The 26,961-nt window shown below is 47.0% G+C and overlaps 1 protein-coding gene across 15 annotated transcripts in view; it reads left to right on the forward strand.

Annotated features, from left to right (window-relative positions):
- rap1gapa (RAP1 GTPase activating protein a) overlaps positions 1 to 26,961 on the forward strand; it is a 459,159-nt gene that overhangs the window by 295,272 nt on the left and 136,926 nt on the right. For 12 of the 15 annotated variants that reach the window (XM_072244711.1, XM_072244703.1, XM_072244704.1 and 9 more), the window contains one exon: positions 15,821 to 15,914. The exons of 1 other annotated variant lie outside the window; for it this stretch is intronic. Coding sequence is in view for 9 of the 14 variants with exons in the window: in XM_072244703.1 (XP_072100804.1) it covers positions 15,821 to 15,914 (94 nt within the window). In the remaining 5 variants the exon portion in view is untranslated. Of the gene's footprint in view, positions 1 to 11,546; positions 11,566 to 15,820; positions 15,915 to 25,920; positions 26,040 to 26,961 lie in introns of those variants that run through there. 2 more of the 15 variants (XM_072244720.1, XM_072244717.1) reach the window with 2 other exon arrangements.

Below are 26,961 nucleotides of genomic sequence, written 5' to 3' on the forward strand. Positions count from 1 at the left end.
AATATGCATCCAGATAGGATGTTTTCTCTGCTGCTTTTTATATCATTTTCTTTCACAAGAATGTCTCTGATGCCAAGGAAAATTATCTAAAGCCAAAATCAATGGAATATTTAATTATTGAAATTTATCTAAGATAAATCTCAGGCAGCTGTTGTTCTAGGCTGGTGACAGCAGGTTTTATGATTAAGTGATGCGCTGCAATAACTAATTTGAAGCTAAAGGAAGAAATCAAATTTCTTTTACAGCCCTGCCCCTGTGGCTTGTAAAACTGTGGATTGTTCTTGTCCTTTGATCTGAACTGTACTGGGAAAGGAGGAACAAGTTAATCCTATCTCTTTAGTCAAACATCATTACCTCCAGTTCTCTGAGAAGATAATCATTATCAACATTAATTTCCAGAGGGCTAGAATGTAAGAGCACGGATGAAATGCTGAGGCTTTATAAGGCATTGGTCAGACCACACAGAGTATTGTGAGCAGTTTGGGGACTCTTATCTGAGAAAGAATCTGTTGACATTGGAAAAGGTCCAGAGGAGGTTCACAAGATTGATCCTAGGAGTGAAGGGATTAACATATGAGGAGTGTTTGTAGGCTCTGGGCCTGTGCTTGCTGGAGTTTAGATGAATGAAGAGGGGATCTCATTGAAACCCATCAAATACTGAAAGGCCTAGATAGAGTGAATGTGGAGAAAATATTTCCTATAGTGGGGGAATCTAGGACCAGAGGGCACAGCCTTAGAGTAGAGGGACGTCTATTTAGAATAGATGTATGAGGTATTTCTTTAGCTAGAGTATGGTGATTCTGTGGAAGTCATTGCTGCAGACGGCTGGGGTAGCCAAGTGTTTCAGTATATTTAAAGTGGAGGTTGATAGGTCTTGGTTAGCCAGGGTGGCAAAGGTTACAGGGAGAAGGCAGGAGAATGGAGTTGAGAGGGATAATAAATCAGTCATGATGGAATGCTGGAGCAGACTCGATAGGCTGAATGGGTTAATTCTCCTTTTTCTTATGGTCCCGTGGTCTATAAGAGGCGAGAAGAGGAGATGGACAAATGTGCGTCAGGTAAAGAGTACAGCAGGCACTTAGCAATGAAAATATTATTACAGGCAGCCAAGCTGGGAAGGTGAACCATGAATTGGGTCTTTGCTTCTTAACACTCAAGATACAGATACAAGAGATTCTGCAGATGCTGGAAATCCCGAGCAACACACACACACACAACGTTATAGGAACTCAGCAAGCCAGGCAGCGTCTAAGGTTGTGAATAAATAAGCCAGGACCATTCCTGAAATGTTGGCCCTTTATTCCTCTCTATAGATGCTGCCAGACCTAGAGCTCCTCCGGCAGTTTGTTTGTGGTAACATGCAAGACTCTCTTCACTAGACAAACTGGAAGCTGTGATCCATCTTGCCGGGCGTGAACTTGATTAGTGACAACTGAGTGACAAGGAAAACTAAACTTGTCTCTTTATTTTCCTGGCCACATCCTAAACACCCTGTGGAAACTGATTCAGATTCATTTATTTATCACGCATGCATACAGTGAGCTGCATCATTTGCGTTAACAACCAGCCAACATACCCAAGGACGTGCTGGGAGCAGCCCACAAGTGACACCACACATTCCAGCACCAACATTGCATACCCACAATGCTCCACAGAACAGCAACAGCAACAAATCCACAAACACACACACAGGGGTATAGAGTGAAATGTCATTGGGGATGCAAATCGAGGCCAATCGAAGATACATGTGGTATCTTCACATCCGATGCCATCAGGTCAGAGTTGTCTCCAGAATAGCCTGGCATGTACCAGAGGACCAAATAAATAGTATACAACCATTCCGCTCCCTGTCCCATTTATAATCTCCCTGCTGCCTCCTGCACTGTTATAATCACAGAGTTATACAACATGCAAACAGGCCCTTCAGCCCATCTTGTCCATACCAACTATAGGGCCCATCCAGCAAGTGCCACTTGCCTGTGTTTTTCCCATTCCCTGTAAACCCCTCCTACCCATGTTTTCATCATCGTCATTGCATGCCGTATCATATGACATCATCTTTATGTACCATGTCATAAGACAATGCCAACCGTGGTCTTTCCATGACCATATTGTTACTGGCAATTTTTTTCCGCAGAAGTGTTTTGCCATTGCCTTCTTCTGGGCAGTGTCTTTACAAGATGGGTGACCCCAGAGATTGTCAATACTCTTCAGAGATTGTCTGCCTGGTTGCATAACCAGGACTTGTGATGTGCACCGGCTGCTCATACGACCATCCGCCAGCTGTTCCCATGGCTTCACGTGAACCAGTTCGGGGGGCTAAGCAGGTGCTACTCCCTGTCCAAGGATGACCTACGGCTGGTGGAGGGAAGGAGCGCCTTACACCTCCTTTGGTAGAAATGTATCTCCACCCCGCCACCCTCCTATCCACGTAGCTGTCCAAGTATCTTTGATGCCTGGAGTAAAGAGCGTATCTTATGAGGATAGGTTGAGCAAACCAGGGCTTTTCTCTTTGGAGAGAAGGAGGATGAGCAGTTACATGATAGAGGTGTACAGGATGATAAGAGGCATTGATGAAGTGGAGAGCTGGAGACTTTTTCCCAGGGAATACACAAGGACATAATTTTAATGAGATTGGAGGGGGGATGTCAGACGTAGAATTTTTACACGGAGAGTAGTGGGTGTGTGGAACACACTGCCAGAGATGGTGGCAGAACCAGATACATTAAGGACATTTACGAGACTCTTAGATAGGCACGTGGAGGGCTATGTGAAAGGGAGGAGTTAGATTGATCTTGGAGTAGGTTATAAGGTCAACACAACATCGTGAGCTGAAAGGCCAGTACTGTGCTGTATTGTCTATGTGTTGTTATTGTAAAACTATTGCCCACAATGGCCATCTTGAATGTCTCTCCCCTTCCCCCACTGACCTGTCTGTCCTGGGCCACCACCTCTGCCAAAATGAGGCCAAACTCAACAGGACAAAACAACTCTTCATGTTCTGTCTGGGTATTCTGCAACCCAATGATACGGGGATTGAATTTTTCATTGTCAAATAACCCATTGTTGTCTTTTCTCTTTCTTTCCAACCTACTCAGGTTTTCCCAACACCCCCACACATAATTTCCTTCCCCCTCCTCACTGGCTTAATCTGCCCATTATCCCTCCCTTATCTAGTTCCACCTATCACCTTCCTTACTTCTCAGTTCCTGGGATCTGCATATCTACATTGTTTCCACTTATTGCATTCTGTCCTCTGTCCTCTGTCCACATCACCCCTCTCCCCTCTCCCCTCTCCCCTCTGCCCTCTGCCCTGCCCCGTGGTACAGAGATTGCCCTCTGCCCTACCCTGCCCTGCCCGGTGGTACAGAGATTACCCCCTTCCCTGCCCGGTGGTACAGTGATTACCCTCTGCCCTGCCATGCCCTGCCCGGTGGTACAGAGATTACCCCCTTCCCTGCCCGGTGGTACAGTGATTACCCTCTGCCCTGCCCTGCCCTGCCCCCTGGTACAGAGATTACTCCCTTCCCTGCCCGGTGGTACAGTGATTACCCTCTGCCCTGCCATGCCCTGCCTGGTGGTACAGAGATTACCCCCTGCCCTGCCCCGTGGTACAGAGATTGCCCTCTGCCCTGCCCTGCCCTGCCTGGTGGTACAGAGATTACCCCCTGCCCTGCCCCGTGGTACAGAGATTGCCCTCTGCCCTGCCCTGCCCTGCCCGGTGGTACAGAGATTACCCCCTTCCCTGCCCGGTGGTACAGTGATTACCCTCTGCCCTGCCCTGCCCTGCCCCCGGTACAGAGATTACTCCCTTCCCTGCCCGGTGGTACAGTGATTACCCTCTGCCCTGCCCTGCCCTGCCCGGTGGTACAGAGATTACCCCCTGCCCTGCCCGGTGGTACAGAGATTGCCCTCTGCCCTGCTCTGCCCTGCCCGGTGGTACAGAGATTACCCCCTGCCCTGCCCGGTGGTACAGTGATTACCCTCTGCCCTGCCCTGCCCTGCCCGGTGGTACAGAGATTACTCCCTTCCCTGCCCGGTGGTACAGTGATTACCCTCTGCCCTGCCCTGCCCGGTGGTACAGAGATTGCCCTCTGCCCTGCCCTGCCCGGTGGTACAGGGATTACCCCCTGCCCTGCCCCGTGGTACAGAGATTGCCCTCTGCCCTGCCCGGTTGTACAGCGATTAGGGCCTTGCTTTACAGTGCCACTGATCGGAAGATCAGTATCCAATTCTTTCTGCTGTCTGTAAGGAGTGTGAACGTTTTCCCGTCACCACGTGGATTTTCTCCGGGTGCTCCGGTTTCCACCCACGTTCCAAAGGTGTTCAGGTCAAGATTAGTGACTTGTGGTTCGGCTCTGCTGGTGCCAGAAGCATGGCGACACTTGCAAGCTGTCTCGCTCATTGATGCAAACTATGTATTTTACCGTGTGTTTTCATGTTTCGATGTACATGTGACAAATAAAGCTAATCTAATATTAACATTCTCTCCGTGCGCCCCCGCCCAGGCCACACACCACCTGGGTCTATCTGCCCATCACCACTCTCCTCAGCTAGATCCACCTCCGGCCTGCCAGCTCCTCTCTCACACACCCTCCTCACCCATTTGCAGAGGCTGCTTCCCGGCTCCACTCTCAACCCTGAGGCAGGGTCTCAACCTGAAACACGACGCATACCTTTCCAGGCACAGATGCTGTCTGACCCTCTGGGTTCAAGCTCTCGATGGTCAGGACATTGTCAATTGTCAGGATCACTCTCGACGGTCGGGCCTCTCTCGATGGTCAGGGCACACTCGATGGTCAGGGCCTCACTCGATGGTCAGGACATTGTCAATTGTCAGGCCACTGTCGACGGTTGGGCCTCTCTCGGTGGTCAGGGCCACTCTTGACAGTCAGGCCTCATTCGATGGTCAGGACATTGTCGATGGTCAGGACATTGTCAATGGTCAGGCCGCTCTCGACGGTCAGGGCCCTCTCGACGGTCAGGGCCTCTCTCGACGGTCAGGGCCTCTCTCAACCATCAGGGCCTCTCTCAACCATCAGGGCCTCTCTCAACCATCAGGGCCTCTCTCAACCATCAGGGCCTCTCTCGACGGTCAGGGCCCTCTCGATGGCGCTGCTGTAATCCCTGCCAGCAGTTTGATTTTTGGTCCAGGTTCCAGTCTGCTGTCTCTTATGTCTACCTATGCCACCCTACACACCCACACCCCTTTGGGATGTCAAGGAAAATGGAGTGGGGGGAGTCCCACACAGTCACAAGAACATGCAAGCTCTGCACAGAAAGCAGTGGGGGCTGGAGGTGCAAGACAGTGGCTCTGCCAGCCTCTGTAGCACAATCAGAGAACGAGACTGTAAGAGGAAACCAAAACACAATTACTGCCTCTCCCCAGGAGTGGACTTTAGACTCTCGTCACAAACTGGTGTACACTTCTCAGCAGGTAACAGGTCAGGCAATAAACAGTGTTGACTTAGTCACGGTACAAAACACTACTGTTGCTGCACAGCGTGACTTTGTTAGAATTGTTGGATCACATGATCTCCGTGTGCTTGGCTCAGCAAACACATGAATAATGATTCTGCTTTGAAATGACATGTCCAGCACGGTCTCCCGTCGTGAGATGCATCACAAAGCGATGACAAATTATATCCCAGCATAATGTTTGTATTCTTAATGGAGATGCTAGAGTTATAGAGTAATACAACACAGATACAGGCCCTTCTGCCCATCGAGTCCATGCCAACCACAGTCCCTACTGTGCCAGTCCTGATCTGGTGCCGAAAGAGCATGCCCACAACTCACCAGCCCTAACCCGTACATCTTTGCAATGAGAGAGAAAACCAGGGCACCAGGAGGAAACTCACGTGGTCACGAGGAGAACGTACAAACTCCTCACAGACAGCGGCGGGAATTAGATCCTGACCTGCCAGTCATAGCTATAATACCTTTACGCTAACCGCTAGGTTACTGTGCTGCCCCACGGCACAGTATTTATTCTGTATTAATACGTTTGAATCACAATTTATTATCATTGACATATGTCATAAAATTTGTTTTTTTGTGGCAGCAGTGCACTGCAAAACATAAAATATAACATAAATTACAATATAGATATGCTGTGTGTGTATAGAGATATATAGCAGGGTAAGAAGCTGTTCCTAAAACATTAAATGTGTGTCGTCAGGCTCCTGTATACCTCCCCTCTGGCAGTAATAATGAGAATGAGAGGAGAGCATGTCCCAGGTGGTGAATGTCACCTTAACACTGGTCTGTGTTGCTGCGACTGTACCAACTGCAGTGAAGCAACAGAAGGAGACCACTGGTCAGGCTACGCTGCAGAAACTGGCTGTGAGCAGCAACTGCTGCGTTAGATATCTTAATACAGCACAAGAGATTCTGCTGATGCTGGAAATGCAGAGCAACACACACAACGTGCTGGAGGAGCTCAGCAATTTAGGCAGATAAAGAGCCTCCATTTTAGGCCAAGACCCTTCATCACAAAGTGATGTCCACTGTCCTGATCAAGTGTCTCGGCCCAAAACGTCTGCTCTTTATTCCCCTCCATAGATGCTGCCTGAGCTGCTGAGAGTCTCCATCAGCATTTTGTGTGTGTTACTCTTAATACTGTACAGCAATTCAGTGCCTTTGCAAAGAAACTGAGTTTCTTTGTCTTCAAGGAGCATGTTGGCTACTTTGTGTTGTTAAATTATGTTCTGGACCCTTTGGGGTGCCAGGGGTGAAATATCTGGGCTGTGGAGGTAACTGCGTACCTGTGGGCTTCGACACCTCTACAGTCTGGGTTTTATTCCATGCCAACTAAGATTCTTTGTCCTTTCATTCACCATTTTTATCTGTCAATTTTACCTTTCAGTGCTAGTTTAGATTTAGATTCAGATTTATTTATCAAAGTTCAAAATTTATTATAAAAATACATATATTGTATGTCACCATATACAACCCTGAGATTCATTTTCTTGTGGGCATCCTCAATAAATGTGTAGAATAATAACCATAACAGAATCAATGAAGGACTGTCCAACTAGGGCGTTCAAACTGCAAATACAAAAAGAAGAAATAATAATAACAAATAAATAAGCAATAAATATCACAAACATGAGACCAAAAATCCTTGAAAATGCGTCTATAGGTTGTGGGGACATTTCACTGACGGGGCAAGTGAGTTAAGTGAAGTTACCATCACGTGTCCAGCGAACTGCACCATTTACACTAAAATTAATGCAACCTGTGTTACCTGGGGTTTCCATAAGGTGAATACAAGCAGGATTTTTCCGTTGAGGTTGGGTGAGACTAGAACCAGAGGTCATGGGTTAAGGGAGAAAGGTGAAATGTTTAAGGCAAACATGGGGAGGAACTTTTTCACTCAGAGGGTGGTGAGAATGTGGAACAAGCTGTTGGCAGAAGTGGTGGATGCGGGCTCAATTTCAACATTTAAGAGAAGTTTGGATAAGTACATGGATGGAAGAGGTATGGAGGGCTATGGCCCGGGTGCAGGTCGATTGGACTAGGGAGAGTAAGGGTGGGTTAGATGGGCTGAAGGGCCCGCTTCTGTGCTGTAGTGTTCTATGACTCTAACCTAAGAATGGACTGGGCTGCCCACAAGTGTCAGCACGCATTCTGGTGTCAACATAGCATTCCGCAGAACAACAAGGATGGGAGGGATATGGAGAGCTTTGGTCCGGGTGCTGGTGGATGGGACTCGTCAGTTCATGTGGTTCAGCACGGACTAGATGGGCTGAAGGGCCTGTTTCTGTGCTGTACTTCTCTATGACTAAAACAAGCCCCCTTCATCCCTCCACCCACTGATACGCATACACAGGTCAGGCCGTCTTTGGCCTCCAGTCTCCAGAGGATTCGTGAATTCACAGATACAGGGCCCTAACCTCCTCAGCAGACTTGCAGAGATTCCCCATCAGGCCTTGACTTCTGGATTTCCAGGGTTTGAATAGGACCTTTTATCGACCTTTGGGCATCGATCTGGATTTCTGATCAACCTTTGGGTTTTGATCTTCAATATCGCCCAGGATTCGCAGATGAAGATAACAGTGGCGCCTGGGTGAGGGCCCAAACTCCAGGTCTTGAATGCTGGACTCTGTGAAGACAGGACCCTGTAGTCTATGCTTCGAACTTCAGTCTCACTGATCTTGGACGCACTCTCCATTCTGCCATCCTCACTGTTGGCCTTCAAGTACGGAGCAAAAGCTTAGATTCTGACCTGTCCTTTAATTTACCCACATGCCTGTCCCTAAGCCCTAACTCCTTGCTCTGTCCCCAGAAACCATCACTATGAGCCTCAAAAAAACCTAAACCCAGGTCTGAGCTGTGACCTTCAAAGCTACTTATTGTCATTTATAATGACATGTTCTGAGAATGATTGATAGGAGAAGGTGAAAATTAGATGCCATAAATAGAAACGCAGGTTTCTCTTGGTTCCTTAAGCTGATTAATTGCCACAATGTATGTTTCTTCAAAGTTTACTGGCTTAAAGTGTCCTAATCACTCATCACCTCTTTTGCAGTTCACTTTGCAAATGAGACCATAAGATACAGGAACAGAAATAGGCCATTCAGCCCATTCAGTGTATAGTGCCATTCTATCACGGTTGATGTATTATCCTTCTTATCTCCATTCTCCTGTCTTCTCTCTTAATACCTGCAGGAGCAGAATTAGGCCATTCGGCCCATCGAGTCTGCTCCACCATTCCATCATGGCTGATTTATTATTCATCTCAACCCCATTCTCCTGCCTTCTCCCCATAACCTTTGACACCCTGATGAATCAAGAGTCTATCAGCCATCACTTTAAATGTACCCAATGACTTGGCCTCTACAGCCGTCTGTGACAATGAATTCCACAGATTCACCACCTACTGGCTAAAGAAATTCTTCCTCATCTCTGTCCCAAAGGGACGTCCCTCTATTCTGAGGCTGTGCCCTCCAGTCCTAGACAATCCCGTGCTTTAGTGCTCTGAGATTCATGGCACTTTCATTTATTTATAAACCTGTCAGAAGTGTTTATTTCAAATTGTGATCCACTACACTGCGTTTGTCCCCATTCTGTCTCAGCTCAGTCTCCCACAAGAACCGGGTGCCTCACTAGTATACCAGTTAGCGCTATGCTAATACAGCTCAGCGTTCAGTCCCTGCGCCATCAGTGTGTTCTCCCCATGACCGCGTCGGTCCCCTCCCACACTCCAAAGCTGTACCGGTTAGTAGGTTAACTGGTCGTTGTAAGTCGCTCTGTGATCAGGCCAGGGTTAAATTGTTGGGTTGCTGGACGGTGCGGCTCGTTACGCGGGAAGGACCTGTTCCGCATTTTATCTCTAAATAAATAAGAAGCTGTCTTTCTGATTGCCCTTCATGACTCACAGATGGTCCCATCTCTTCAGCTACTCGAGACACACTCACTGCATTAAAGCACTTCCACCTACGAGTGAAAAACCAAGGGACTCCTCTAGAGAAATGCTGATACAATATTAATGAAATCTGAGAGGCTATTAAACATATTCCAGTTCAAGATTGTTTAATGTCATTTCCAGTACACACATGTAAAGGAGAATGAAGTAATTGTTACTCCAGATCTGATGCAGCACAATAACATACAGAACACAATAAATATAAATACATAAATTAGCTTATATACATTGATTGTATGGTCCTAAAGAGAGGCTAGGAATGAGAATGTCTGTACATAAGGTGACTCTGACAGGAAATGATAAAGTAGTGGTGTTTGGGGGTGTGGAGGGGTGGGTTAGTGGGTGGAGGTGTTGGTCGGCTTTACTGCTCGGAGAAAGTAACTGTTTTTGAGTCTGGTGGTCCTGGTGTGGATGCTATATCGCCTCTTCCTTGATAGGAGTGGGGCAAACTGTCTATGAGCTGGGTGGGTGGGATCCTTCATGATGTTACTGTTCCTTTTCCGGCATCTTTCTGTATAAATGTCCTTGATGGTGGATCAGTGACTTACACCCGATTCTGCTAACTCTCTCTTCCCCGATCCTTCTGCATGTGTCTACACCCCCCCCCCACCACCTCTTCACCCACTCCCCTCTTCCCTTCAAAGGTTTATTATCGACGTGCTTTCTTGTCACCATATCCAACCATGAGATTCATTTTCTTGAAGGCGTTTACAGTAGAACAGAGAAATACAATCGAAACGATGAGAAACTACACCAAAAGAATCAGAATCAGGTGAAATATCACTGGCATATGCGGTGATATTTGTTGTTTTGCAGCAGCAGTACATTACAATACATATGAAAACTATAAATTACAGTAAGAGGTATATATACAATTAAATAAGTATTGCAAAAATAGCAAGGTAGTCATCATTGTCTGTTGAGAAATCTGATGGTGGGGAAGAAGCTGTTCCTAACAAATTGACAAATAACAAACGTGCAAGAGAAGACAAACCATACAAATACAAAAAAATTTTTTTTTAATTAATACTGAGAACATGAGGTGTGCAGTCCTTGAAAGTGGGTCCACAGGTTGTGGAATCAGTTCAGTGTTGAGGTGACTGAATTTCCTTCTTCCTTTCCTCACCCATTTCCTCTCACCCTCCCTTCCCCCTCACTATCTCTCCATTCCCCTTCTCCCTCCCAAGTCGCCTTCCCTCTCCCCCTGCACATCGTTCTCTTCCACCTCCCCTTCTCCAGCTTCCCCAGTCCCTCCCCCTCACCCTGCTCTGTCCCATTACTCCTCACCGAAACCCCCACCCACACCAAATCCCCGGGGCTGATGCTGAGTCCCAAAAAAAAGTGTTGGCATGGCAACATTCCTTCTGGAGAAGGCTGCTTAATTAAGACGCACATCATAAATGCAAAGCAAACACTCAGACGGTGGTTGCTCAGTGGCTCAATTGCTGTCTCTCGGAAAAGAGTTTAAACGTGCTATGTGTATGCATCTCTTCCTGTCGCTCTCTCACTCTCTCTCTCCCTTATCTCTCTCCTTTCTCACATTTTCTTATATCATTCTCTCTCTACCTCTCTCCCGCTCTCTCTCTCTCCCTTCTTCACTCTGACATTCTCTCTCATAGTGATCTCTCTCCCCTATCTATCTCCTCCTGTCCATCTCTCACCTCTCTCTCACCTCCTTTCTCACCTCCTCTCTCACCCCTCTCTCACCCCTCTCTCCCCTCTCTCCCGCTCTCTCCCTCTCCCTTCTTCACTCTCACATTCTCTCTTAGTGATCTCTCTCCCCATCTCCTCCTGTCCATCTCTCACCTCTTCTCTCACCTCCTCTCTCACCCCTCTCTCCCCTCTCTCCCCTCTCTCCCCTCTCTCCCCTCCCTCCCCTCTCTCTCCTCCTCTCCTCCTCTCCTCCTCTCATCTCCTCTCATCCTCTCTCCCTCGCTCCCTCCCTGTAGCAGAACTGGAGAGACACAACGTGTTTCTAATTCTTCGAGCTCGTTCAAAGATTTGCAGTGGACGAACGGACTTGCCGATACAGGGCACTTGTTATTTTTTTGTTAGTCGCTTTTACAAAGTGATTGGAATTGTATTATTTTCTACCCGCCTGCAGCAGACTCTGGTTTAAAGATCTCAGTGTTCAGGTGAATACTTTTCCATATTTAACCGTTATTATTTCGGATGGAATATCTTGTTCTTCGTTGTGATTTTTGTCAAAGCTCCAGAAATCCCACTGAGGTATTCAAATAAGACAAAAACATTCAGGGTCATTGCTGTGGTTAAAACGTTTGAATGAATCTTTTACACTGCGGCAATCTTCCTGTAAGTTAGCAAGAATTCCAGCTGCTTTATCGGAAGATGGTTACAATTATCTTGGGATTTGAAGTTGAAGGTGATGTTGGTCTGAGCAAGTTAAAAATGCATCCTTGCAGTGGGGTAAAACTTCTTCATAATTCTAGTCTCATTGCAATGTTTTAATAACCTTACAATGTCCTTGCCATAGGATTGTGTAATTATCCTAAGCCATTAAGAACTTTGACCCCCTACCATCAGGCAAGAGACTCCGTAACATTAGGACAAGAACTGTTAGAGTGGAAAACGGTCTCTTCCCTCGGTTGTAAGACTAGTGAGCACCCCCTCACCACCCAGGTCCCATCATGTATGAAGCACCAGTAGTTTTATACTGTTTACTTTTTAACTTGTATCATATATGCACTTTATTATTTGTTAATTTATTTGTGGTGACATTACTTTATGTGTTATGCATGTGAGAGTTATCTGTACTGTGTGGTGCAACTTGGTCCCTGAAGGACATTGTTTAATTTGGTGGTGCATGTCTATATGGTTGAATGAAAATAACTTTGAGCTTGAAACTAGCAGTCTAGAAGAGAGTGCTTGTGTTTGAAGCAACTGTGGTTCAACACAGATATCGGTAGGGTAGTAAATGTGTTACCTATCTGTCACACTCTTTCTGTTGAAACCCAGAAGCAAAGCAGGGATCACTGCAATAGCGCAGTTCTGTTGAATCAGGACAAACATTACAGAGGGTGCAATCATAGAGAGAGGGAGATGTTAGTTTAGGTTAAATCACTTATGAAGGGACTTTGCAAGGCCCAAAGGTCAAATTCCAGTTGTCAGCAAGTCCTAGGGTAGTCAGAGGTGTGATATCTACAAGTCTGGGCCAGGGGTTGGAGGTTGCAGGCCCATATCTGAGAGTCTGGGGCCGAGGACTGGAGGCCTGGCGGCAGCCCTCCTAGGGGTTGGAGTGGGTGGACAGGTGGCAGTGTGTTTTGTTGTCGTAGCTTGTGTTGTTTTGCTGAACGTTGTGGGCGTGCCATGTTGGTGCCAGAATGTGTGGCAACACCTGTGGGCTACCCCCAGCACTTCCTCAGGTTGTGTTGTTTGTTACCAAAAACAACATACCTGTGCTAAATAAATGAGACTATGGTTTTAAAAAACCAGAATCCTTGCCTGATGAGATTTTAGATGTCAGCAGGCAGTGGGTCTCCAGTTTCATTCCTGGTCCAGTCCATCATGGGGAAAATCTGCCCCACGTTGTGCACATCGAAATGGAGCAGTTTCACAAGAAAGTGGCATCAAGAACCCCCATCATCCTGGTCATGACCTCTTCTCGCTTCTGCCATCAGGGAGAAGTTACAGAAGCCTCAGGACCCACACCACCAGGTTCAGGAACAGTTACTACCCCTCAGCCATCAGGTCCACACCACCAGGTTCAGGAACAGTTATTACCCCTCAACCATCAGGTCCACACCACCAGGTTCAGGAACAGTTATTACCCCTCAACCATCAGGTCCACACCACCAGGTTCAGGAACAGTTATTACCCCTCAACCATCAGGTCCACACCACCAGGTTCAGGAACAGTTATTACCCCTCAACCATCAGGTCCACACCACCAGGTTCAGGAACAGTTATTACCCTTCAATCATCAGATCCCACACCACCAGGTTCAGGAACAGTTATTACCCCTCAACCATCAGGTCCCACACCACCAGGTTCAGGAACAGTTATTACCCCTCAAGCATCAGGCTCTTGAACTGGAGGAGATAACTTCACTCACCACAACACTGAACTGTTCCCACAACCAACGGACTCACTTTTAAGGACGCTTCATCTCATGATCTCGATTTGTATTGCTTAATTCTTTCTTATTTCTTTTTTTGTTATTATTTCTTTTTTTCTTCTTTCTCTTTGTATTTGCACAGTTTGCAGATTAGCTGTTAGTCCGTCCTGTTGAGTGCGGTCTTTCACTGATTCCGTTGTGCTTTTTGTACTTACTATGAATGCCCACCAGAAAGTGAATCTCAGGGTTGTATATGGTGACGTTTGCAGTACTATGCAAAAGTGTGTGTAGCTAGGGCACCTAAGACTTTTGCACAGTACTGTGGTAATTTTATGTATTACACTGTACAGCTGCCACAAAAAAAAACAAAGTTCATGACATATGTGAGTGATGATAAACCTGATTCTGATCTGGGTCTCTATTGAGAACGGAGAGCGGGAAGGGAGCAAGGAGAGGGGAATCATAGTTGGGAAAAGAGGAAGGCAGAGGAAAGGGAGTGGGAAGCACAGAGAGACCTGTGATGATCAATAAACCAATAGTTTGGAAACAAATGACCTTGCCTGGCATCTCAGGGCTGGGTGTGTCTGCACCCACTACCCCCCCACCCCAGCACTCCTTCTCTGTCAGCTGTCTCACGCCCCTCCCGTGGCGTTCCACGCTCACCATTCCCAACATCTTTTGCTCCCACCAGACTTACAAACTCACTCTCCACTCCATGTCGACAAATACAGTACTGTGCAAAGGTCTTAGCACTTAACGATATATACGTGCCTGAGACATTTGCACAGAACTGGATGTTCTTTGAACTTTGAGAATGAGCCCACTACGGAAATCCTCATGGTGCTGGGTTCTGGGGACAACAGAGAATCTCATCAATCATCTGCCGTGATAAGCATTAGTGCACGCACAGTCAATGCTCCAGCGGGGTGAATGGCCAGGAGGGGGTTACACAGATCAAGTCTGGGGGGTGGTAGGGATCACAATGCTACTTTCAGAAGCAGAGCAGCAGGGGCAAGGGGACTTTGAACCTTGGTGTGAGTACAATTAGGTCAGTTTACGGAGGGTAGTGGAGGGATTTTGGTGTCATTGTAGAAAAGGAATATTAGTTAGAGATTCCCAGTGACACATCAAGACACTGAAATCACTGAAGTCCTAAAGACCATAAGACACAGGAGCAGAATTAAGCCTTTTGATCCATTGAGTCTGCTCCGCCATTCCATCGTGGCTGATTTATTATCCCTCTCAACCCCATCCTCCTGCCTTTCTCCATAACCTTTGACACCCTGACTAATCAAGAACCTATCAACCTCTGCTTTAAATGTACCCAATGGCTTGGCTTAGTCAACCTTCTATGGCAATGAATTCCATAGGTTTGCCCTCTCTAGCTGAAGAAATTCCTCTGCATTTCTTTTCTAAAGGGACATTCCCCTGTTCTGAGTCTGTGCCCTCCGGTCCTAGACTCTCCCACTATAGGAAACATCCCCTCCATTTTTCTTTGAGCTTTGTGCTCTGCTCGAACCTAATATTATTTGTACTATTGGTTTAGCTATTTACTGGATTGTGATGTAAAGCATCTACTCGTACCAGGAAAGGGTGGGATTTTTGTCTTGTTCCCCTTGTTAGACAAACAACTCTCTGTGTTCCTCTGGATGCCTTGGAGGGAGTTATGAAATGTGGTATTTGTAGAAAGTGGGTGAAAGGAAAAATATTTAAGGAGCCCCCTATCAGACTCCTTCTTCTCCAGCCCTTGACCTTTCCCACCCACCGGGGTTCACCTATCATCTTCTTGCTTGTCCTCCTTCCCCTCTCCCCACCTTTTGATTCTGGTGCCTTCCCCCTTTCTTTCCAGTCCTGATGAAGGGTCTCGGCCTGAGATGTTGACTGTTTATTCATTTCCACAGATGCTGCCTGACCCGCTGAGTTCCTCCAGCATTTTGTGTGAGTTGCTCTGGGTTTCCAGCATCTGCAGAATCTCTTGTGTTTGTACTTTATAGTATTTTTATGTATTGCTCTGCACTGCTGCCACAAAAGATCAAATTTCACAGCATCCTGTATGCCGGTGATAATGAAATTGATTCTGACACAACTGCATAAAGAGTTGGTTGATGGCCAATTCTGACTCCAAATTCTTATATCAGTAATTCAACCCCACACAAGAGGCTACTGGGGAAAAGATCAGAGGAAAAACGATGGTGGTTGTAAAATAAAGTTGTACTAACCAATCACTCGCTCTCTTCACACAGGAAGATCAGAGAAAGAACGATGGTGGTTGTAAAATGGAGTTGTACTAACCAATCACTCGCTCTCTCCACACAGGAAGCATGACGGAGTGGACCACAACATTACCAATTCATTAGAACCTCCAAGCCCAGAATTACAGTCACTGTACTCAACACGGCCCAGTCACAAGGTAGGGACTGCATCATGTGTTGTGCATGGTTTACATTATGGAGCGGAATAAACCATTGACATTTCGGTCTGAGATCCCCCATCATCCATAGATACTGTCTGACTTGCTGAGTTCCTCCAGCAATTTGTGTGTGTTTCTCTGGATTTCCAGCATCTGCAGAATCTCTTGTGTGAACAAGTAAACAGTAAGGATCGAACCTTGGAAGTTTTGGAGTGACCTTAATGTACGATGCCTCATCTTGTACAATGACTACATCTCTTAGTGTTGGTCATCTCATGGAAAGAACTGCGCATGCTCAGAGACAGAGCGATCTCACATCAGAATATGGAGGAAATGCTGTGCTCGCTGATACTAAATTATTGATTAATAATTATTTATTTAGTAATAATTAAAGCAGGCCAAATGGCACCTCTGTCATAAAGACAAGAGATTCTGCAGATGCTGGAAATTCAGAGTAACACACATAAAATGTAGGAGGAACTCAGCAGGTCAGGCAGCATCTATGGAGAGGAATAAAGAGTCGACGTTTTGGGCCGAGAGCCTGCTCATACCCCCGTCCCAACTCTTTTATGATTGCTACTTTTGTATTGTCTTTCACACCACCTCAGCTTGCACAATTACACTTTGTACCATTCTGTTGTACTTGCACCATGAATACAGTTTACTCCGAGAACTTTGCCTGAGCAAGGAGTTGGTCACTACTACAGTGTGGTCACTTGTACAGGAATTTCAGGCAGATGGAGCTCGTCAGCTGAGGTTGGCAGTTCAGCTTACTTACTTACTTGGGCCCTTAACTCCCAGTAAAGCATAAGCCCTCGATGACCTCCCATCTCCATCGTCCAAAGTCCATGGTATGGTTGGAGTTCTTCAATGTTTCTGCAATCCACTGCATAAGGGATTAACCTATACAGCTTCACCAGAGGCCTGTTGGCTGGTCTTACCCATTTCCCCCTCCCGTGACAGGGACCTAAGCTTGGACTTTCAGAGGCAGCTCATCTAGGAGAAGGAAAACTCTGATCTTAAATTTCTGCCGCCTTGCAACTGTACCCACTTATGGGGAAGGCTTCGGGAGTAAACCCTGAGGGAAAAATTCTGGAGCTGGAGTCCCTAATGTAGTCCTATGTTGAGCTCAACGCTGACTGGCAACTCCTGTGATGCCTCTAGTGCCAAACTGTGTCAGTCTCTGCCGTTCCTTTGGGTCCATCAGATGTGTGGAGAGGGGGAGCTTGCTGCATCGGCAACAGCTTGCTCTCCATTTCCTGCTGCCGAGGCTTGTGTGTCACTGACAGCTAGGACACAATATCCGTGGTCAGCTCTGACTGATGAAGGCCTCATCGTCATATCACCATCAGGTTTCAACTTAAACACGAAAGATTCTGCAGATGCTGGAAATCCAGAGGAATACACACAAAATGCTGGAGGAACTCAGCAGGTCAGATAGGATCTATGGATGATGAGGGATCTCAGAAAAATGGTGACTGTTTATTCCCCTCTATTGTTGCTGCCTGACTTATTGAGTTCCTCCAGCATTTAGTGAAGAGCTTTTTCTTTTTGCATGCCATATATTGTATTAGATATATTCTTGATATATATTAGGTTAGAGTCTCTACCAAATGGGGGTGTAAGGCGCTCCTTCCCCCTGCTAGCCTGCAGGTCACCCTTGGGCAAGGTGTAGCACCTGCTTAGCCCCCCAACCCCACCCCTGATCAGGGTCACGTGAAGCCGTGAGAGCAGGTGGTGGATGGTTGTACGAGCAGCTGGTGCATATCACAAGTCCTGGTTATGCGACCACTGACGCCAGGCAGACAATCTCTGAAGAGTATTGATAATGGCTGGGGTCGCCCGTCTTGTAAAGACACTGCCCAGAAGAAGGCAATGGCAAACCACTTATGTAGAAAAATTTGCCACGAACATTCGTGGTCACAGAAAAGACCGTGGTCACCCACATCATATGAGACAGCAAGTAATGATGATAATGATGAGCTATAATAGATCATTCCATTTATAAGTACATCTAGATAATGAAAAACAAAGACAAAACAGATAGCAGAAAATAATGTTACATTTACAGAGAAAGTGCAGTGTAGGGAGACAAGAAAAGTGCAAGGAACAGAATGAAGTTGACTGAAAGATCAAAAGTTCATCCTTAAGGTATAAAAAGTCTTTTTAAGATCTTATAACCCACATTCCCTCTAATTTTTTTTACAGCAGTGCAGACCAACTATTGGTCTGAGCAGGAAATTTTTACACTGCCTGAAAACTGCATGGACTTTAAATTAACATTATATAAAAGAAAATCCCAGCTGCGTGGCAACAAAGGCTATGTGTGTGGGAGCATTTCAGTTTTTGCGGGGCCACGCACCTGCGCAGCTTCGAGGAAATAGCGTTTATGACAGTGAGATAGGACCAGGATGCTTGAGCCAGCTGGTGTATCACAAACACGAGAAAATCCGCAGATAGACGCTGCCTGGCTTGCTAAGTTGCTCCTGGGGCTATGTGTTTTCATTCGTTTGTATCTTCTGCCTGATAGGAGGGGGAGAAGACAGAATGTCCGGGGTCTGTTACTTTACCAAATCAGTGTGAAGAGTAGACAAGGTCAATTTCACTGCAAAGCATACAAAATGCTGAAGGAACTCAGCAGATCAGGTAGCTTCTATGGAAAGGAATAAACAGTCAACATTTTGGGCTGAGACCCTTCATCAGGACTGGAAAGGAAAGCGGCAGAAACCGGAATAAGAAGTTGTGGGGAGGGGGAGGAATACAGACTGGCTGGCAAGTGATCAGGTGAAGCGGCAGGTGGATAGGCTGGGGGTGATGAGATGAAGTAAGAAGCTGAGAGGTAAGAGGTGGAAAACGTAAGGAGAATGGACCATGGGAGAAAGGGAAGGAGGAGGGGAACTGGACAGAGGTGATGGGTGGGTGAGATGAGGGGAAGAGCTTTCACTGCCTGCTGGTGTACATGACAAACAGGCTAATCTGAATTTGAATGAAATTGGAATAAGATAGGGAATTATTAGAAAAGGGAATTGCATTGTCTGGGAGACAGCAGTAACAATTCTCCCTGCTGTCTGTAAGGAGTTTGTACATCTTCCCTGTGACCATGTGGGATTCCTCTGGGTACTCTGGTTTCCTCCCACATGCCAGAGATGTACCAGTTAATTGGTCTTTGTAAATTGAAAGATTAAATCAGCTGTCTGCTGGGCAGCATGGCTCAAAGGACCTGTTCTGTGCTGTAGTTCAGTAAAGTAAAATAAAGTTACATCAAAAATGGAACTACGTTGAAGGAAGATAAACACTAATGGGGAATGGTTAGATGACACATTATCTCCTTGTATTTTTCTATATGTGGTCGATTCCAGTTAACTGGGCCATTGGTTAGTCAGGGCAGCTGCGTATTTGAGACACCTCTGAAAGAGCAAAAGCTAACTGAGAAAATTGCCGGGATTCTCTTTCTTTATTTGGGACACTATGCTGCTTAATTGGGGCAGGAGTCTGTTGTCGAACAGATTCTGGTTAGTGTAAGTTGCGCACACTTTATATGGACGTTAGGCGCCACATTGGATTAGAGCGAGTAATTTTTAAATAATGACAGGTGTGTGTCTTTGTGTTCAAAAAGCAGTGACTTTTGTCACCAATAGTTGGTGACAATAAGCAGTGAGACAATTCGGAATTGTTTTGCTCGCTGTGGTTTCAAAGCAGTCAGGCTTGGAGATGTCATAAATGTCTGGAGGTGAAAATGAAACAATTTCACTGCTTTAATAAGTGAGAAACTATAGAGAATTTGAAGGTATCATCAATCATCTTTAATATTACAATAAAAATAAGGATTTGGAAGATGCATCGTCAAACACATTGTGTGAAGGCAGTCCATTATCTGCACTTAGTGCCTACATTGATTTTGTTCATTGCGTACACTGAATTCATTCCTCCATTGATAACAAGTAGGAACTAATACACAGTTTTACAGTACTGTAGTAGTATTGGTAATGTCCTACCTTGTTCTGTGTTTCATTTAAATACATAATTTGTTACTCAGCTAAATGGCAGTTTGTCTTTTTTATACCTTTTTAACTATTTCCATGAAACTTTGGCTAATTGTGACAGTCGCTTCATTGGACCAAAATGTTCTGGTCCTGATGTGTCCCAATTAAGCAGAATCCGCTGTATTTAATATACACTCAGAACCTGCGGTATTTAACATACACTCAGAATCCGCTGTATTTAATATACACTCAGAATCCGCTGTATTTAACATACACTCAGAATCCGCGGTATTTAACATACACTCAGAATCCGCTGTATTTAACATACACTCAGAATCCGCTGTATTTAACATACACTCAGAATCCGCGGTATTTAACATACACTCAGAATCCGCTGTATTTAACATACACTCAGAATCCGCTGTATTTAATATACACTCAGAATCCGCTGTATTTAACATACACTCAGAATCCGCGGTATTTAACATACACTCAGAATCCGCGGTATTTAACATACACTCAGAATCCGCTGTATTTAACATACACTCAGAATCCGCTCTATTTAACATACACTCAGAATCCGCGGTATTTAACATACACTCAGAATCCGCTGTATTTAACATACACTCAGAATCCGCTGTATTTAACATACAGTCAGAATCCGCTGTATTTAACATACAGTCAGAATCCGCGGTATTTAACATACACTCAGAATCCGCTGTATTTAACATACACTCAGAATCCGCTGTATTTAACATACACTCAGAATCCGCGGTATTTAACATACACTCAGAATCCGCTGTATTTAACATACACTCAGAATCCGCTGTATTTAACATACACTCAGAATCCGCGGTATTTAACATACACTCAGAATCCGCTGTATTTAACATACACTCAGGATCCGCGGTATTTAACATACACTCAGAATCCGCTGTATTTAACATACACTCAGAATCCGCTGTATTTAACATACAGTCAGAATCCGTTATGTTGAACACACACCACTTTATTAGGTACACCACCTGTTCATTAATGTGAATATCAAGTTCAAGTTCACTGTCATTCAACTGCATTGCCAAACCAAACATTGTTCCTCTAGACTGGGTGAACAACACAGGACATATCATTCATGCACAGCGCATAAAGTAATATTACTACAGATAAATCAACAAATAAGAAGGTGCATTTACGACACAAGTCAAAAAGTAAACGGTACAACACTACTGCCACTTCTTATGTGATGAGACCTGGGTGGTGGCAGGGAGTTCAGTCGTATCAAAGCGTGGAGGAAGAAGATGTTTCCCACCCTAACAGTCCTTGTCCCAGTGCTACAGTACCTCCTGCCTGATGGTAGGGGGTTGGATGGATGGGAGGGATCACTGACAATGCTAAGGGCCCTGCATACGCAGCGCTCCTGATAAATTTCTCGGATGGGTGGAAGAGAGACCCTAATAATTCTCTCAGCAGTACTCACAGTCCTTTGTAGTATCTTGCGGTCAAATGCCTTGCAATTTCTGTGTCAGATGGTGATGCAGCTGATCAGCACACTCTCAATATCTGATTGACCAATCATCTGGCAGCAACTCAATGCATTAAAACTTGCAGACATGGTCAAGAGGTTCAATTGTTGGGCTACAACACCAGATTCCGCTCCTGTACCTGAATCACCAGATGGTAATTTTAGCTCCAAGTAATGAACTGATTGAAGTTTAAAGGATGTTGCCTGGATTGGAGGGTGGTACCTTATGAGAATAGGTTGAGTGTACTTGCCCTTTTCTCCTTCGAGCGATGGTGGATGAGAGATGACCTGATTGAGGTGTGTAAGATGATGAGGGGCATTGATCGTGTGGATAGCCTGAGGCTTCTTCCCAGGGCTGAAATGGCTAACATGAGGGGCATAGTTTTAAGGTGCTTGGAAATAGGTACCGAGGGGATGTCAGGGGTAAGTTTTTCACAGAATGGTGAGTACAGGGAATGCACTGCCAGTGGCGGTGATGGAAGTGGATACAATAGGGTCTTTTAAGAGCCTCTTAGATAGGTACTTGGAGCTTAGTAAAATAGAGGCTATGCACTAGGGAAATTCTAGGCAGTTTCTAGAGTAGGTTACATGGTTGGCACAACATTGTGGGCCGAAGGGCCTGTAATGTGCTGTAGATTTCTATGTTCCATGTTCTAAATTTCAGGGAAATGTATTCTGACTGAACTCTTTGAGGTTCAGTGACATACACGGGTGGTCAATGTGGAGATGTCAAACCGTGACGAGCTTCTAGTCTGAAGGATGTCTGAGTTAGGGAGTAGAGACAGCAGTGCAGCTCAACGTCACTCTTCAGACAGAGAGTGCCACATTTACGTCTGTGTGTGTGCTTTCACATTTATTTTGAGCTTCTCTCACCAGGCGAAGTGCAGGTTAATTTTTAATGTGGATGCAGTGGCAAACCGACATTAAGATTGAAATTCAAGGACTCTGGACCCAAGTCCCCAAGAGCTGGACTTGCAACAGTGGCCGCTGAAGTCCAGCCTCACTGAGTGCTGTGAGCGTTCCTCCTGCAGCTGACACTGTGATAACCAGCACTCACTGCCCCCAGCGCCTCTCCAGTCAGAAGCTTTTAACAGTGAGAATGCAGTCTGGTGTTCTACGCTGTCTCGCTCACTCTGAAGCATGGAACTGCTGTTTAATTATCGAAGAGCTGATTTACAGTGGATATATTGTGGTATCGAGATTAATGTACAGAGAAATACAAGCTGATAGTGTGTGGTCCATCTGTATTTCAGGCAAGAATTCCTCTCTCCCCATGTCTTGCTCAATCTCTTTATCCTGTACATTATTTCTCTCATCTGCTCACTTTCATCACCTCTCACCCACCCCTCCTGACCCTTGGCATCATCCCGTCCATCTAGTCTTTCTCTCCTCCCCTGCTCCTCACATTCCCTGTCTTCTAACCCCCAGCTCACCTTCTTTCTCCCCCAGCTCACCCTCACCCTCTCCCCCAGCTCATGCTCACCCTCTCCTCCAGCTCACGCTCACCCTCTCCCCCAGCTCACCCTCTCTCTCCCCCAGCTCACCCTCTCTCTCCTCCAACTCACCCTCACCCTCTCCCCCAGCTCACCCTCTCTCTCTCCCCCAGCTCACCCTCTCTCTCCCCCAGCTCACCCTCACCCTCTCCCCCAGCTCACCCTCTCTCTCCTCCAACTCACCCTCGCCCTCTCCCCCAGCTCACCCTCACCCTCTCCCCCAGCTCACCCTCTCTCTCTCCCCCAGCTCACCCTCTCCCCCAGCTCATCCTTTCTCTCCTCCAACTCACTCTCACCCTCTCCCCAGCTCACCCTCTCTCTCCTCCAACTCACTCTTACCCTCTCCCCAACTCACCCTCACCCTCTCCCCCAGCTCACCCTCTCTCTCTCCCCCAGCTCACCCTCTCTCTCCCCCAGCTCACCCTCTCTCTCTCTCCCCCAACTCACCCTCTCTCTCCCCCAGCTCACCCTCTCTCTCCTCCAACTCATCCTCACCCTCTCCCCCAGCTCACCCTCTCTCTCCTCCAACTCACCCTCACCCTCTCCCCCAGCTCACCCTCTCTCTCCTCCAACTCACCCTCACCCTCTCCCCCAGCTCACCCTCACCCTCTCTCCCCAACTCACCCTCTCTCTCCCCCAGCTCACCCTCTCTCTCCTCCAACTCATCCTCACCCTCTCCCCCAGCTCACCCTCTCTCTCCTCCAACTCACCCTCACCCTCTCCCCCAGCTCACCCTCTCTCTCCTCCAACTCACCCTCACCCTCTCCCCCAGCTCACCCTCACCCTCTCTCTCCCCCACTCACTCTCACCCTCTCCCCCAACTCACCCTCTCCCCCAGCTCACCCTCTCTCTCTCTCCCCCCTCACCCTCTCTCTCCCCCAGCCCACCCTCTCTCTCCTCCAACTCATCCTCACCCTCTCCCCAGCTCACCCTCTCTCTCCTCCAACTCACCCTCACCCTCTCCCCCAGCTCACCCTCTCTCTCCTCCAACTCACCCTCACCCTCTCCCCCAGCTCACCCTCTCTCTCCTCCAACTCACCCTCACCCCCAGCTCACCTTCTCTCTGCCCCTGCTCACTCTCACCCTCTCCCCCCAACTCACCCTCACCCTCTCCCCCAGCTCACCCTCTCTCTCTCCCAGCTCACCCTCACCCTCTCCCCCAGCTCACACCCTCTCCTCCAACTCAACCTCTCTCTCCCCCAACTCACCCTCTCTCTCCCCCAGCTCACCCTCTCTCTCTCTCCCCAACTCACCCTCTCTCTCCCCAACTCACGCTCTCTCTCCCCCAACTCACCCTCTCTCTCCCCCAGCTCACCCTCTCTCTCCCCCAACTCACCCTCTCTCTCCCCAGCTCACCCTCTCTCTCTCTCCCCCAACTCACCCTCTCTCTCCCCAGCTCACCCTCTCTCTCCCCAGCTCACTCTCTCTCTCCCCCAACTCACCCTCTCTCTCCCCAGCTCACCCTCACCCTCTCTCTCCCCCAGCTCACCCTCACCCTCTCACCCAGCTCACCCTCTTTCTCCCCCCAGCTCACCCTCTCTCTCCCCCTACTCACCCTATCTCCCCAGCTCACCCTCACCCTCTCCCCCAACTCACCCTCTCTCCCCCAGCTCACCCTCTCTTTCCCCCAGCTCACCCTCTCTCTCCTCCAGCTCACCCTCTTTCTCCCCCAGCTCACCCTCACCCTCTGCCACTGCTCACCCTCTCTCTCCCCAGCTCACTCTCACCCTCTCCCCCAGCTCACCCTCTCTCTCATCCCCCCAGCTCACCTTCTCTCTCTTCCCCCGTTCACCCTCTCTCTCTTCCCCCAGTTCATCCTCTCTCTCCCCCGCAGCTCACCCTGTCCCTCAGCACATTCACCCTCTCTCTCCCCGCCTCCCTCTTCCCCACCAGCTCACCCTCTCTCTCCCTCCAGCTCACCCTCGTTCCCCTCGCCAGTTCACTCTCGTTGCCCTTCACCCTCTCCACAACTCACACTCTCTTTCCTCTCCTCCCGACCTTACCCCTATCTTCTCTTTTCACCCTCCATCCCACTCACCCCATCTCCACTGCCTTCCTTCTGACACACCTCCCTCACTCACTCCCCTCACTCTCAATCTCCACCCTATCCTCCCTCCCCTCCCTTCAATTACAACGATCTGAATATTCTGCAGAATAAACCAGAGACAGTCCTGGTGAATCAGCTTTACCCTTACCCTCACCGCTGGCAGTTCACTGACTGCCTGGCCCATTAACCTGTCAGGTTTATTTAATAAAGCACAGTCACTTTGATGCCTGATACATTTAATGTTTAATGTTTGAAAACCTATTTTATAGTCAAGCTAAGACAGTTCATGATCAAACAAGTAAAATTCCAACAATAGGTTTTATTTTAGCATTCTCCTGGATGGCACAGTACTGCAGTGGTAAGGGCAGCACGATTACAGCTTGGGGCATTGGAGTTTGGAATTCGATCCTCTGCAAGGAGTTTGTACGCCTTCCCCGTCGAATGCATGGGTTTTCCCTGGGTCCTCCAATTTCCTCCACAGTCCATAGACATACAGAACCAGGTCATTGTAAACTGTCCTTTGATTAGGCTAGTTAACTCAGGGTTGTCGGGGGTTACGGCTCAAAGGGCCAGAAGGGCCTATTCCGTGCTGTATCTCTGAATGAATAACTAAATACGTTACTTCATTGGTAAAAGTAACAGAACATTGGCATTTGCAGGTGTAATATAACAGCTCGGTATTTTTTCTCGGTGACTACCACACAGGAATGCTCAATATTCTCAGTAAGATTTATTATCACTGACTTCAATGGCATGTAGTTTGTTGTTTTAAGGCAGCAGTATGGTGAAAAGACATAAAATTGCTTTAAGTTATAAATTAAAAAACAGTTCAATAGAAAGGAGGAACTCAGCAGGTCAGGAAGTATCTATAAACAGTCGCAGTTTTAGGCCGGGACCCTTCATTCAGACTGATGAAGTGTCTTGGCCCAAAATGTCGTCTGTTTATTCATTTCCATTGATGCTGCCTGCCCTGATGAGCTTCTCCAGCATTTCGTGTGTGTTAATCTAGATTTCCAGCATCTGCAGAATCTCCTGTGTTTACAATAAAAAAGGAATAAGAAATAATAGGAATAATAAAAGGTATGTAACACCCTGATTAAGATTTTTACTGCTATGCTGCGGGTATTTCATTTTAGCTGTTCTGTAAGAGACAGTCCGTTCTGCTTTCAGCCTGTTTGGGTTTGAGTTAGGATACAGGGCTTTGTTATTTAACTTAGGAATGTTTTGTCAGCCAGTCAGGATGGTGGGACTGGGAAAAGGTTCTAGAGAATGCTGGGCGGAGAGGTTTTTGTGGCAGACACCAGTGTGGGTTGAGAACTTTTTGGCGGGAGCTGGGAGAAGACAGGAGGGAAGATGCCCTGTTGCACGAGGTGCTTTGTGCATCTGATTGGCTTCAAGGAGGAAGGATCTATACCCCCGTGGGGGATCCCGTTTGTGTGAGATGGATTTCAAGCGACGTTTGGAAGGTGGTGTGTACTTTCATGCAGACCGTGGGTCCGCTTTCATGCAGACCGTGGGTCCAGCACGTGAGTTAAAGACAACTTCAAAATGAGCTCCAACTTATGAGCACATTTGGACAGGGTTAACTGTAATGGCCCCTTTTTATTTTTTTCTTCTCTTTTTCCTACTAACTGTTCGATAAAGCTGAAATTTGTAAATATACTTTCTTTATAATTGTATGCAGGGTACGATCTGTTATTTCTTGCTGACGGGTAATATCAAGTGGGCAGCATTTACACAGTATTCGCTCAGATTGGGGTGCGGGCGGTCAAAGCATCCTGGGTCTCCTGGTCTGATGGGACCCAAGTCATATCGTCCCTAGATGTACGGAGTTCGATAAAGGTGGTTTTCTCACCACTGAGTCCATTAGCTTGTTAGCAAGAGGCTAACCAGCTGTGTTTCTAGAGATGCCCAGTAGAAAGGGGTTTCAAGTATTAATCGTGTTGATAAGATCATGGACTGTTCAGAAATCAGATGGCAGAGGGAAGAAGCTGTTTCTGAT

This window comes from Mobula birostris, chromosome 27 (assembly GCF_030028105.1).
Source record: "Mobula birostris isolate sMobBir1 chromosome 27, sMobBir1.hap1, whole genome shotgun sequence".
NCBI lineage: Eukaryota > Metazoa > Chordata > Chondrichthyes > Myliobatiformes > Myliobatidae > Mobula > Mobula birostris.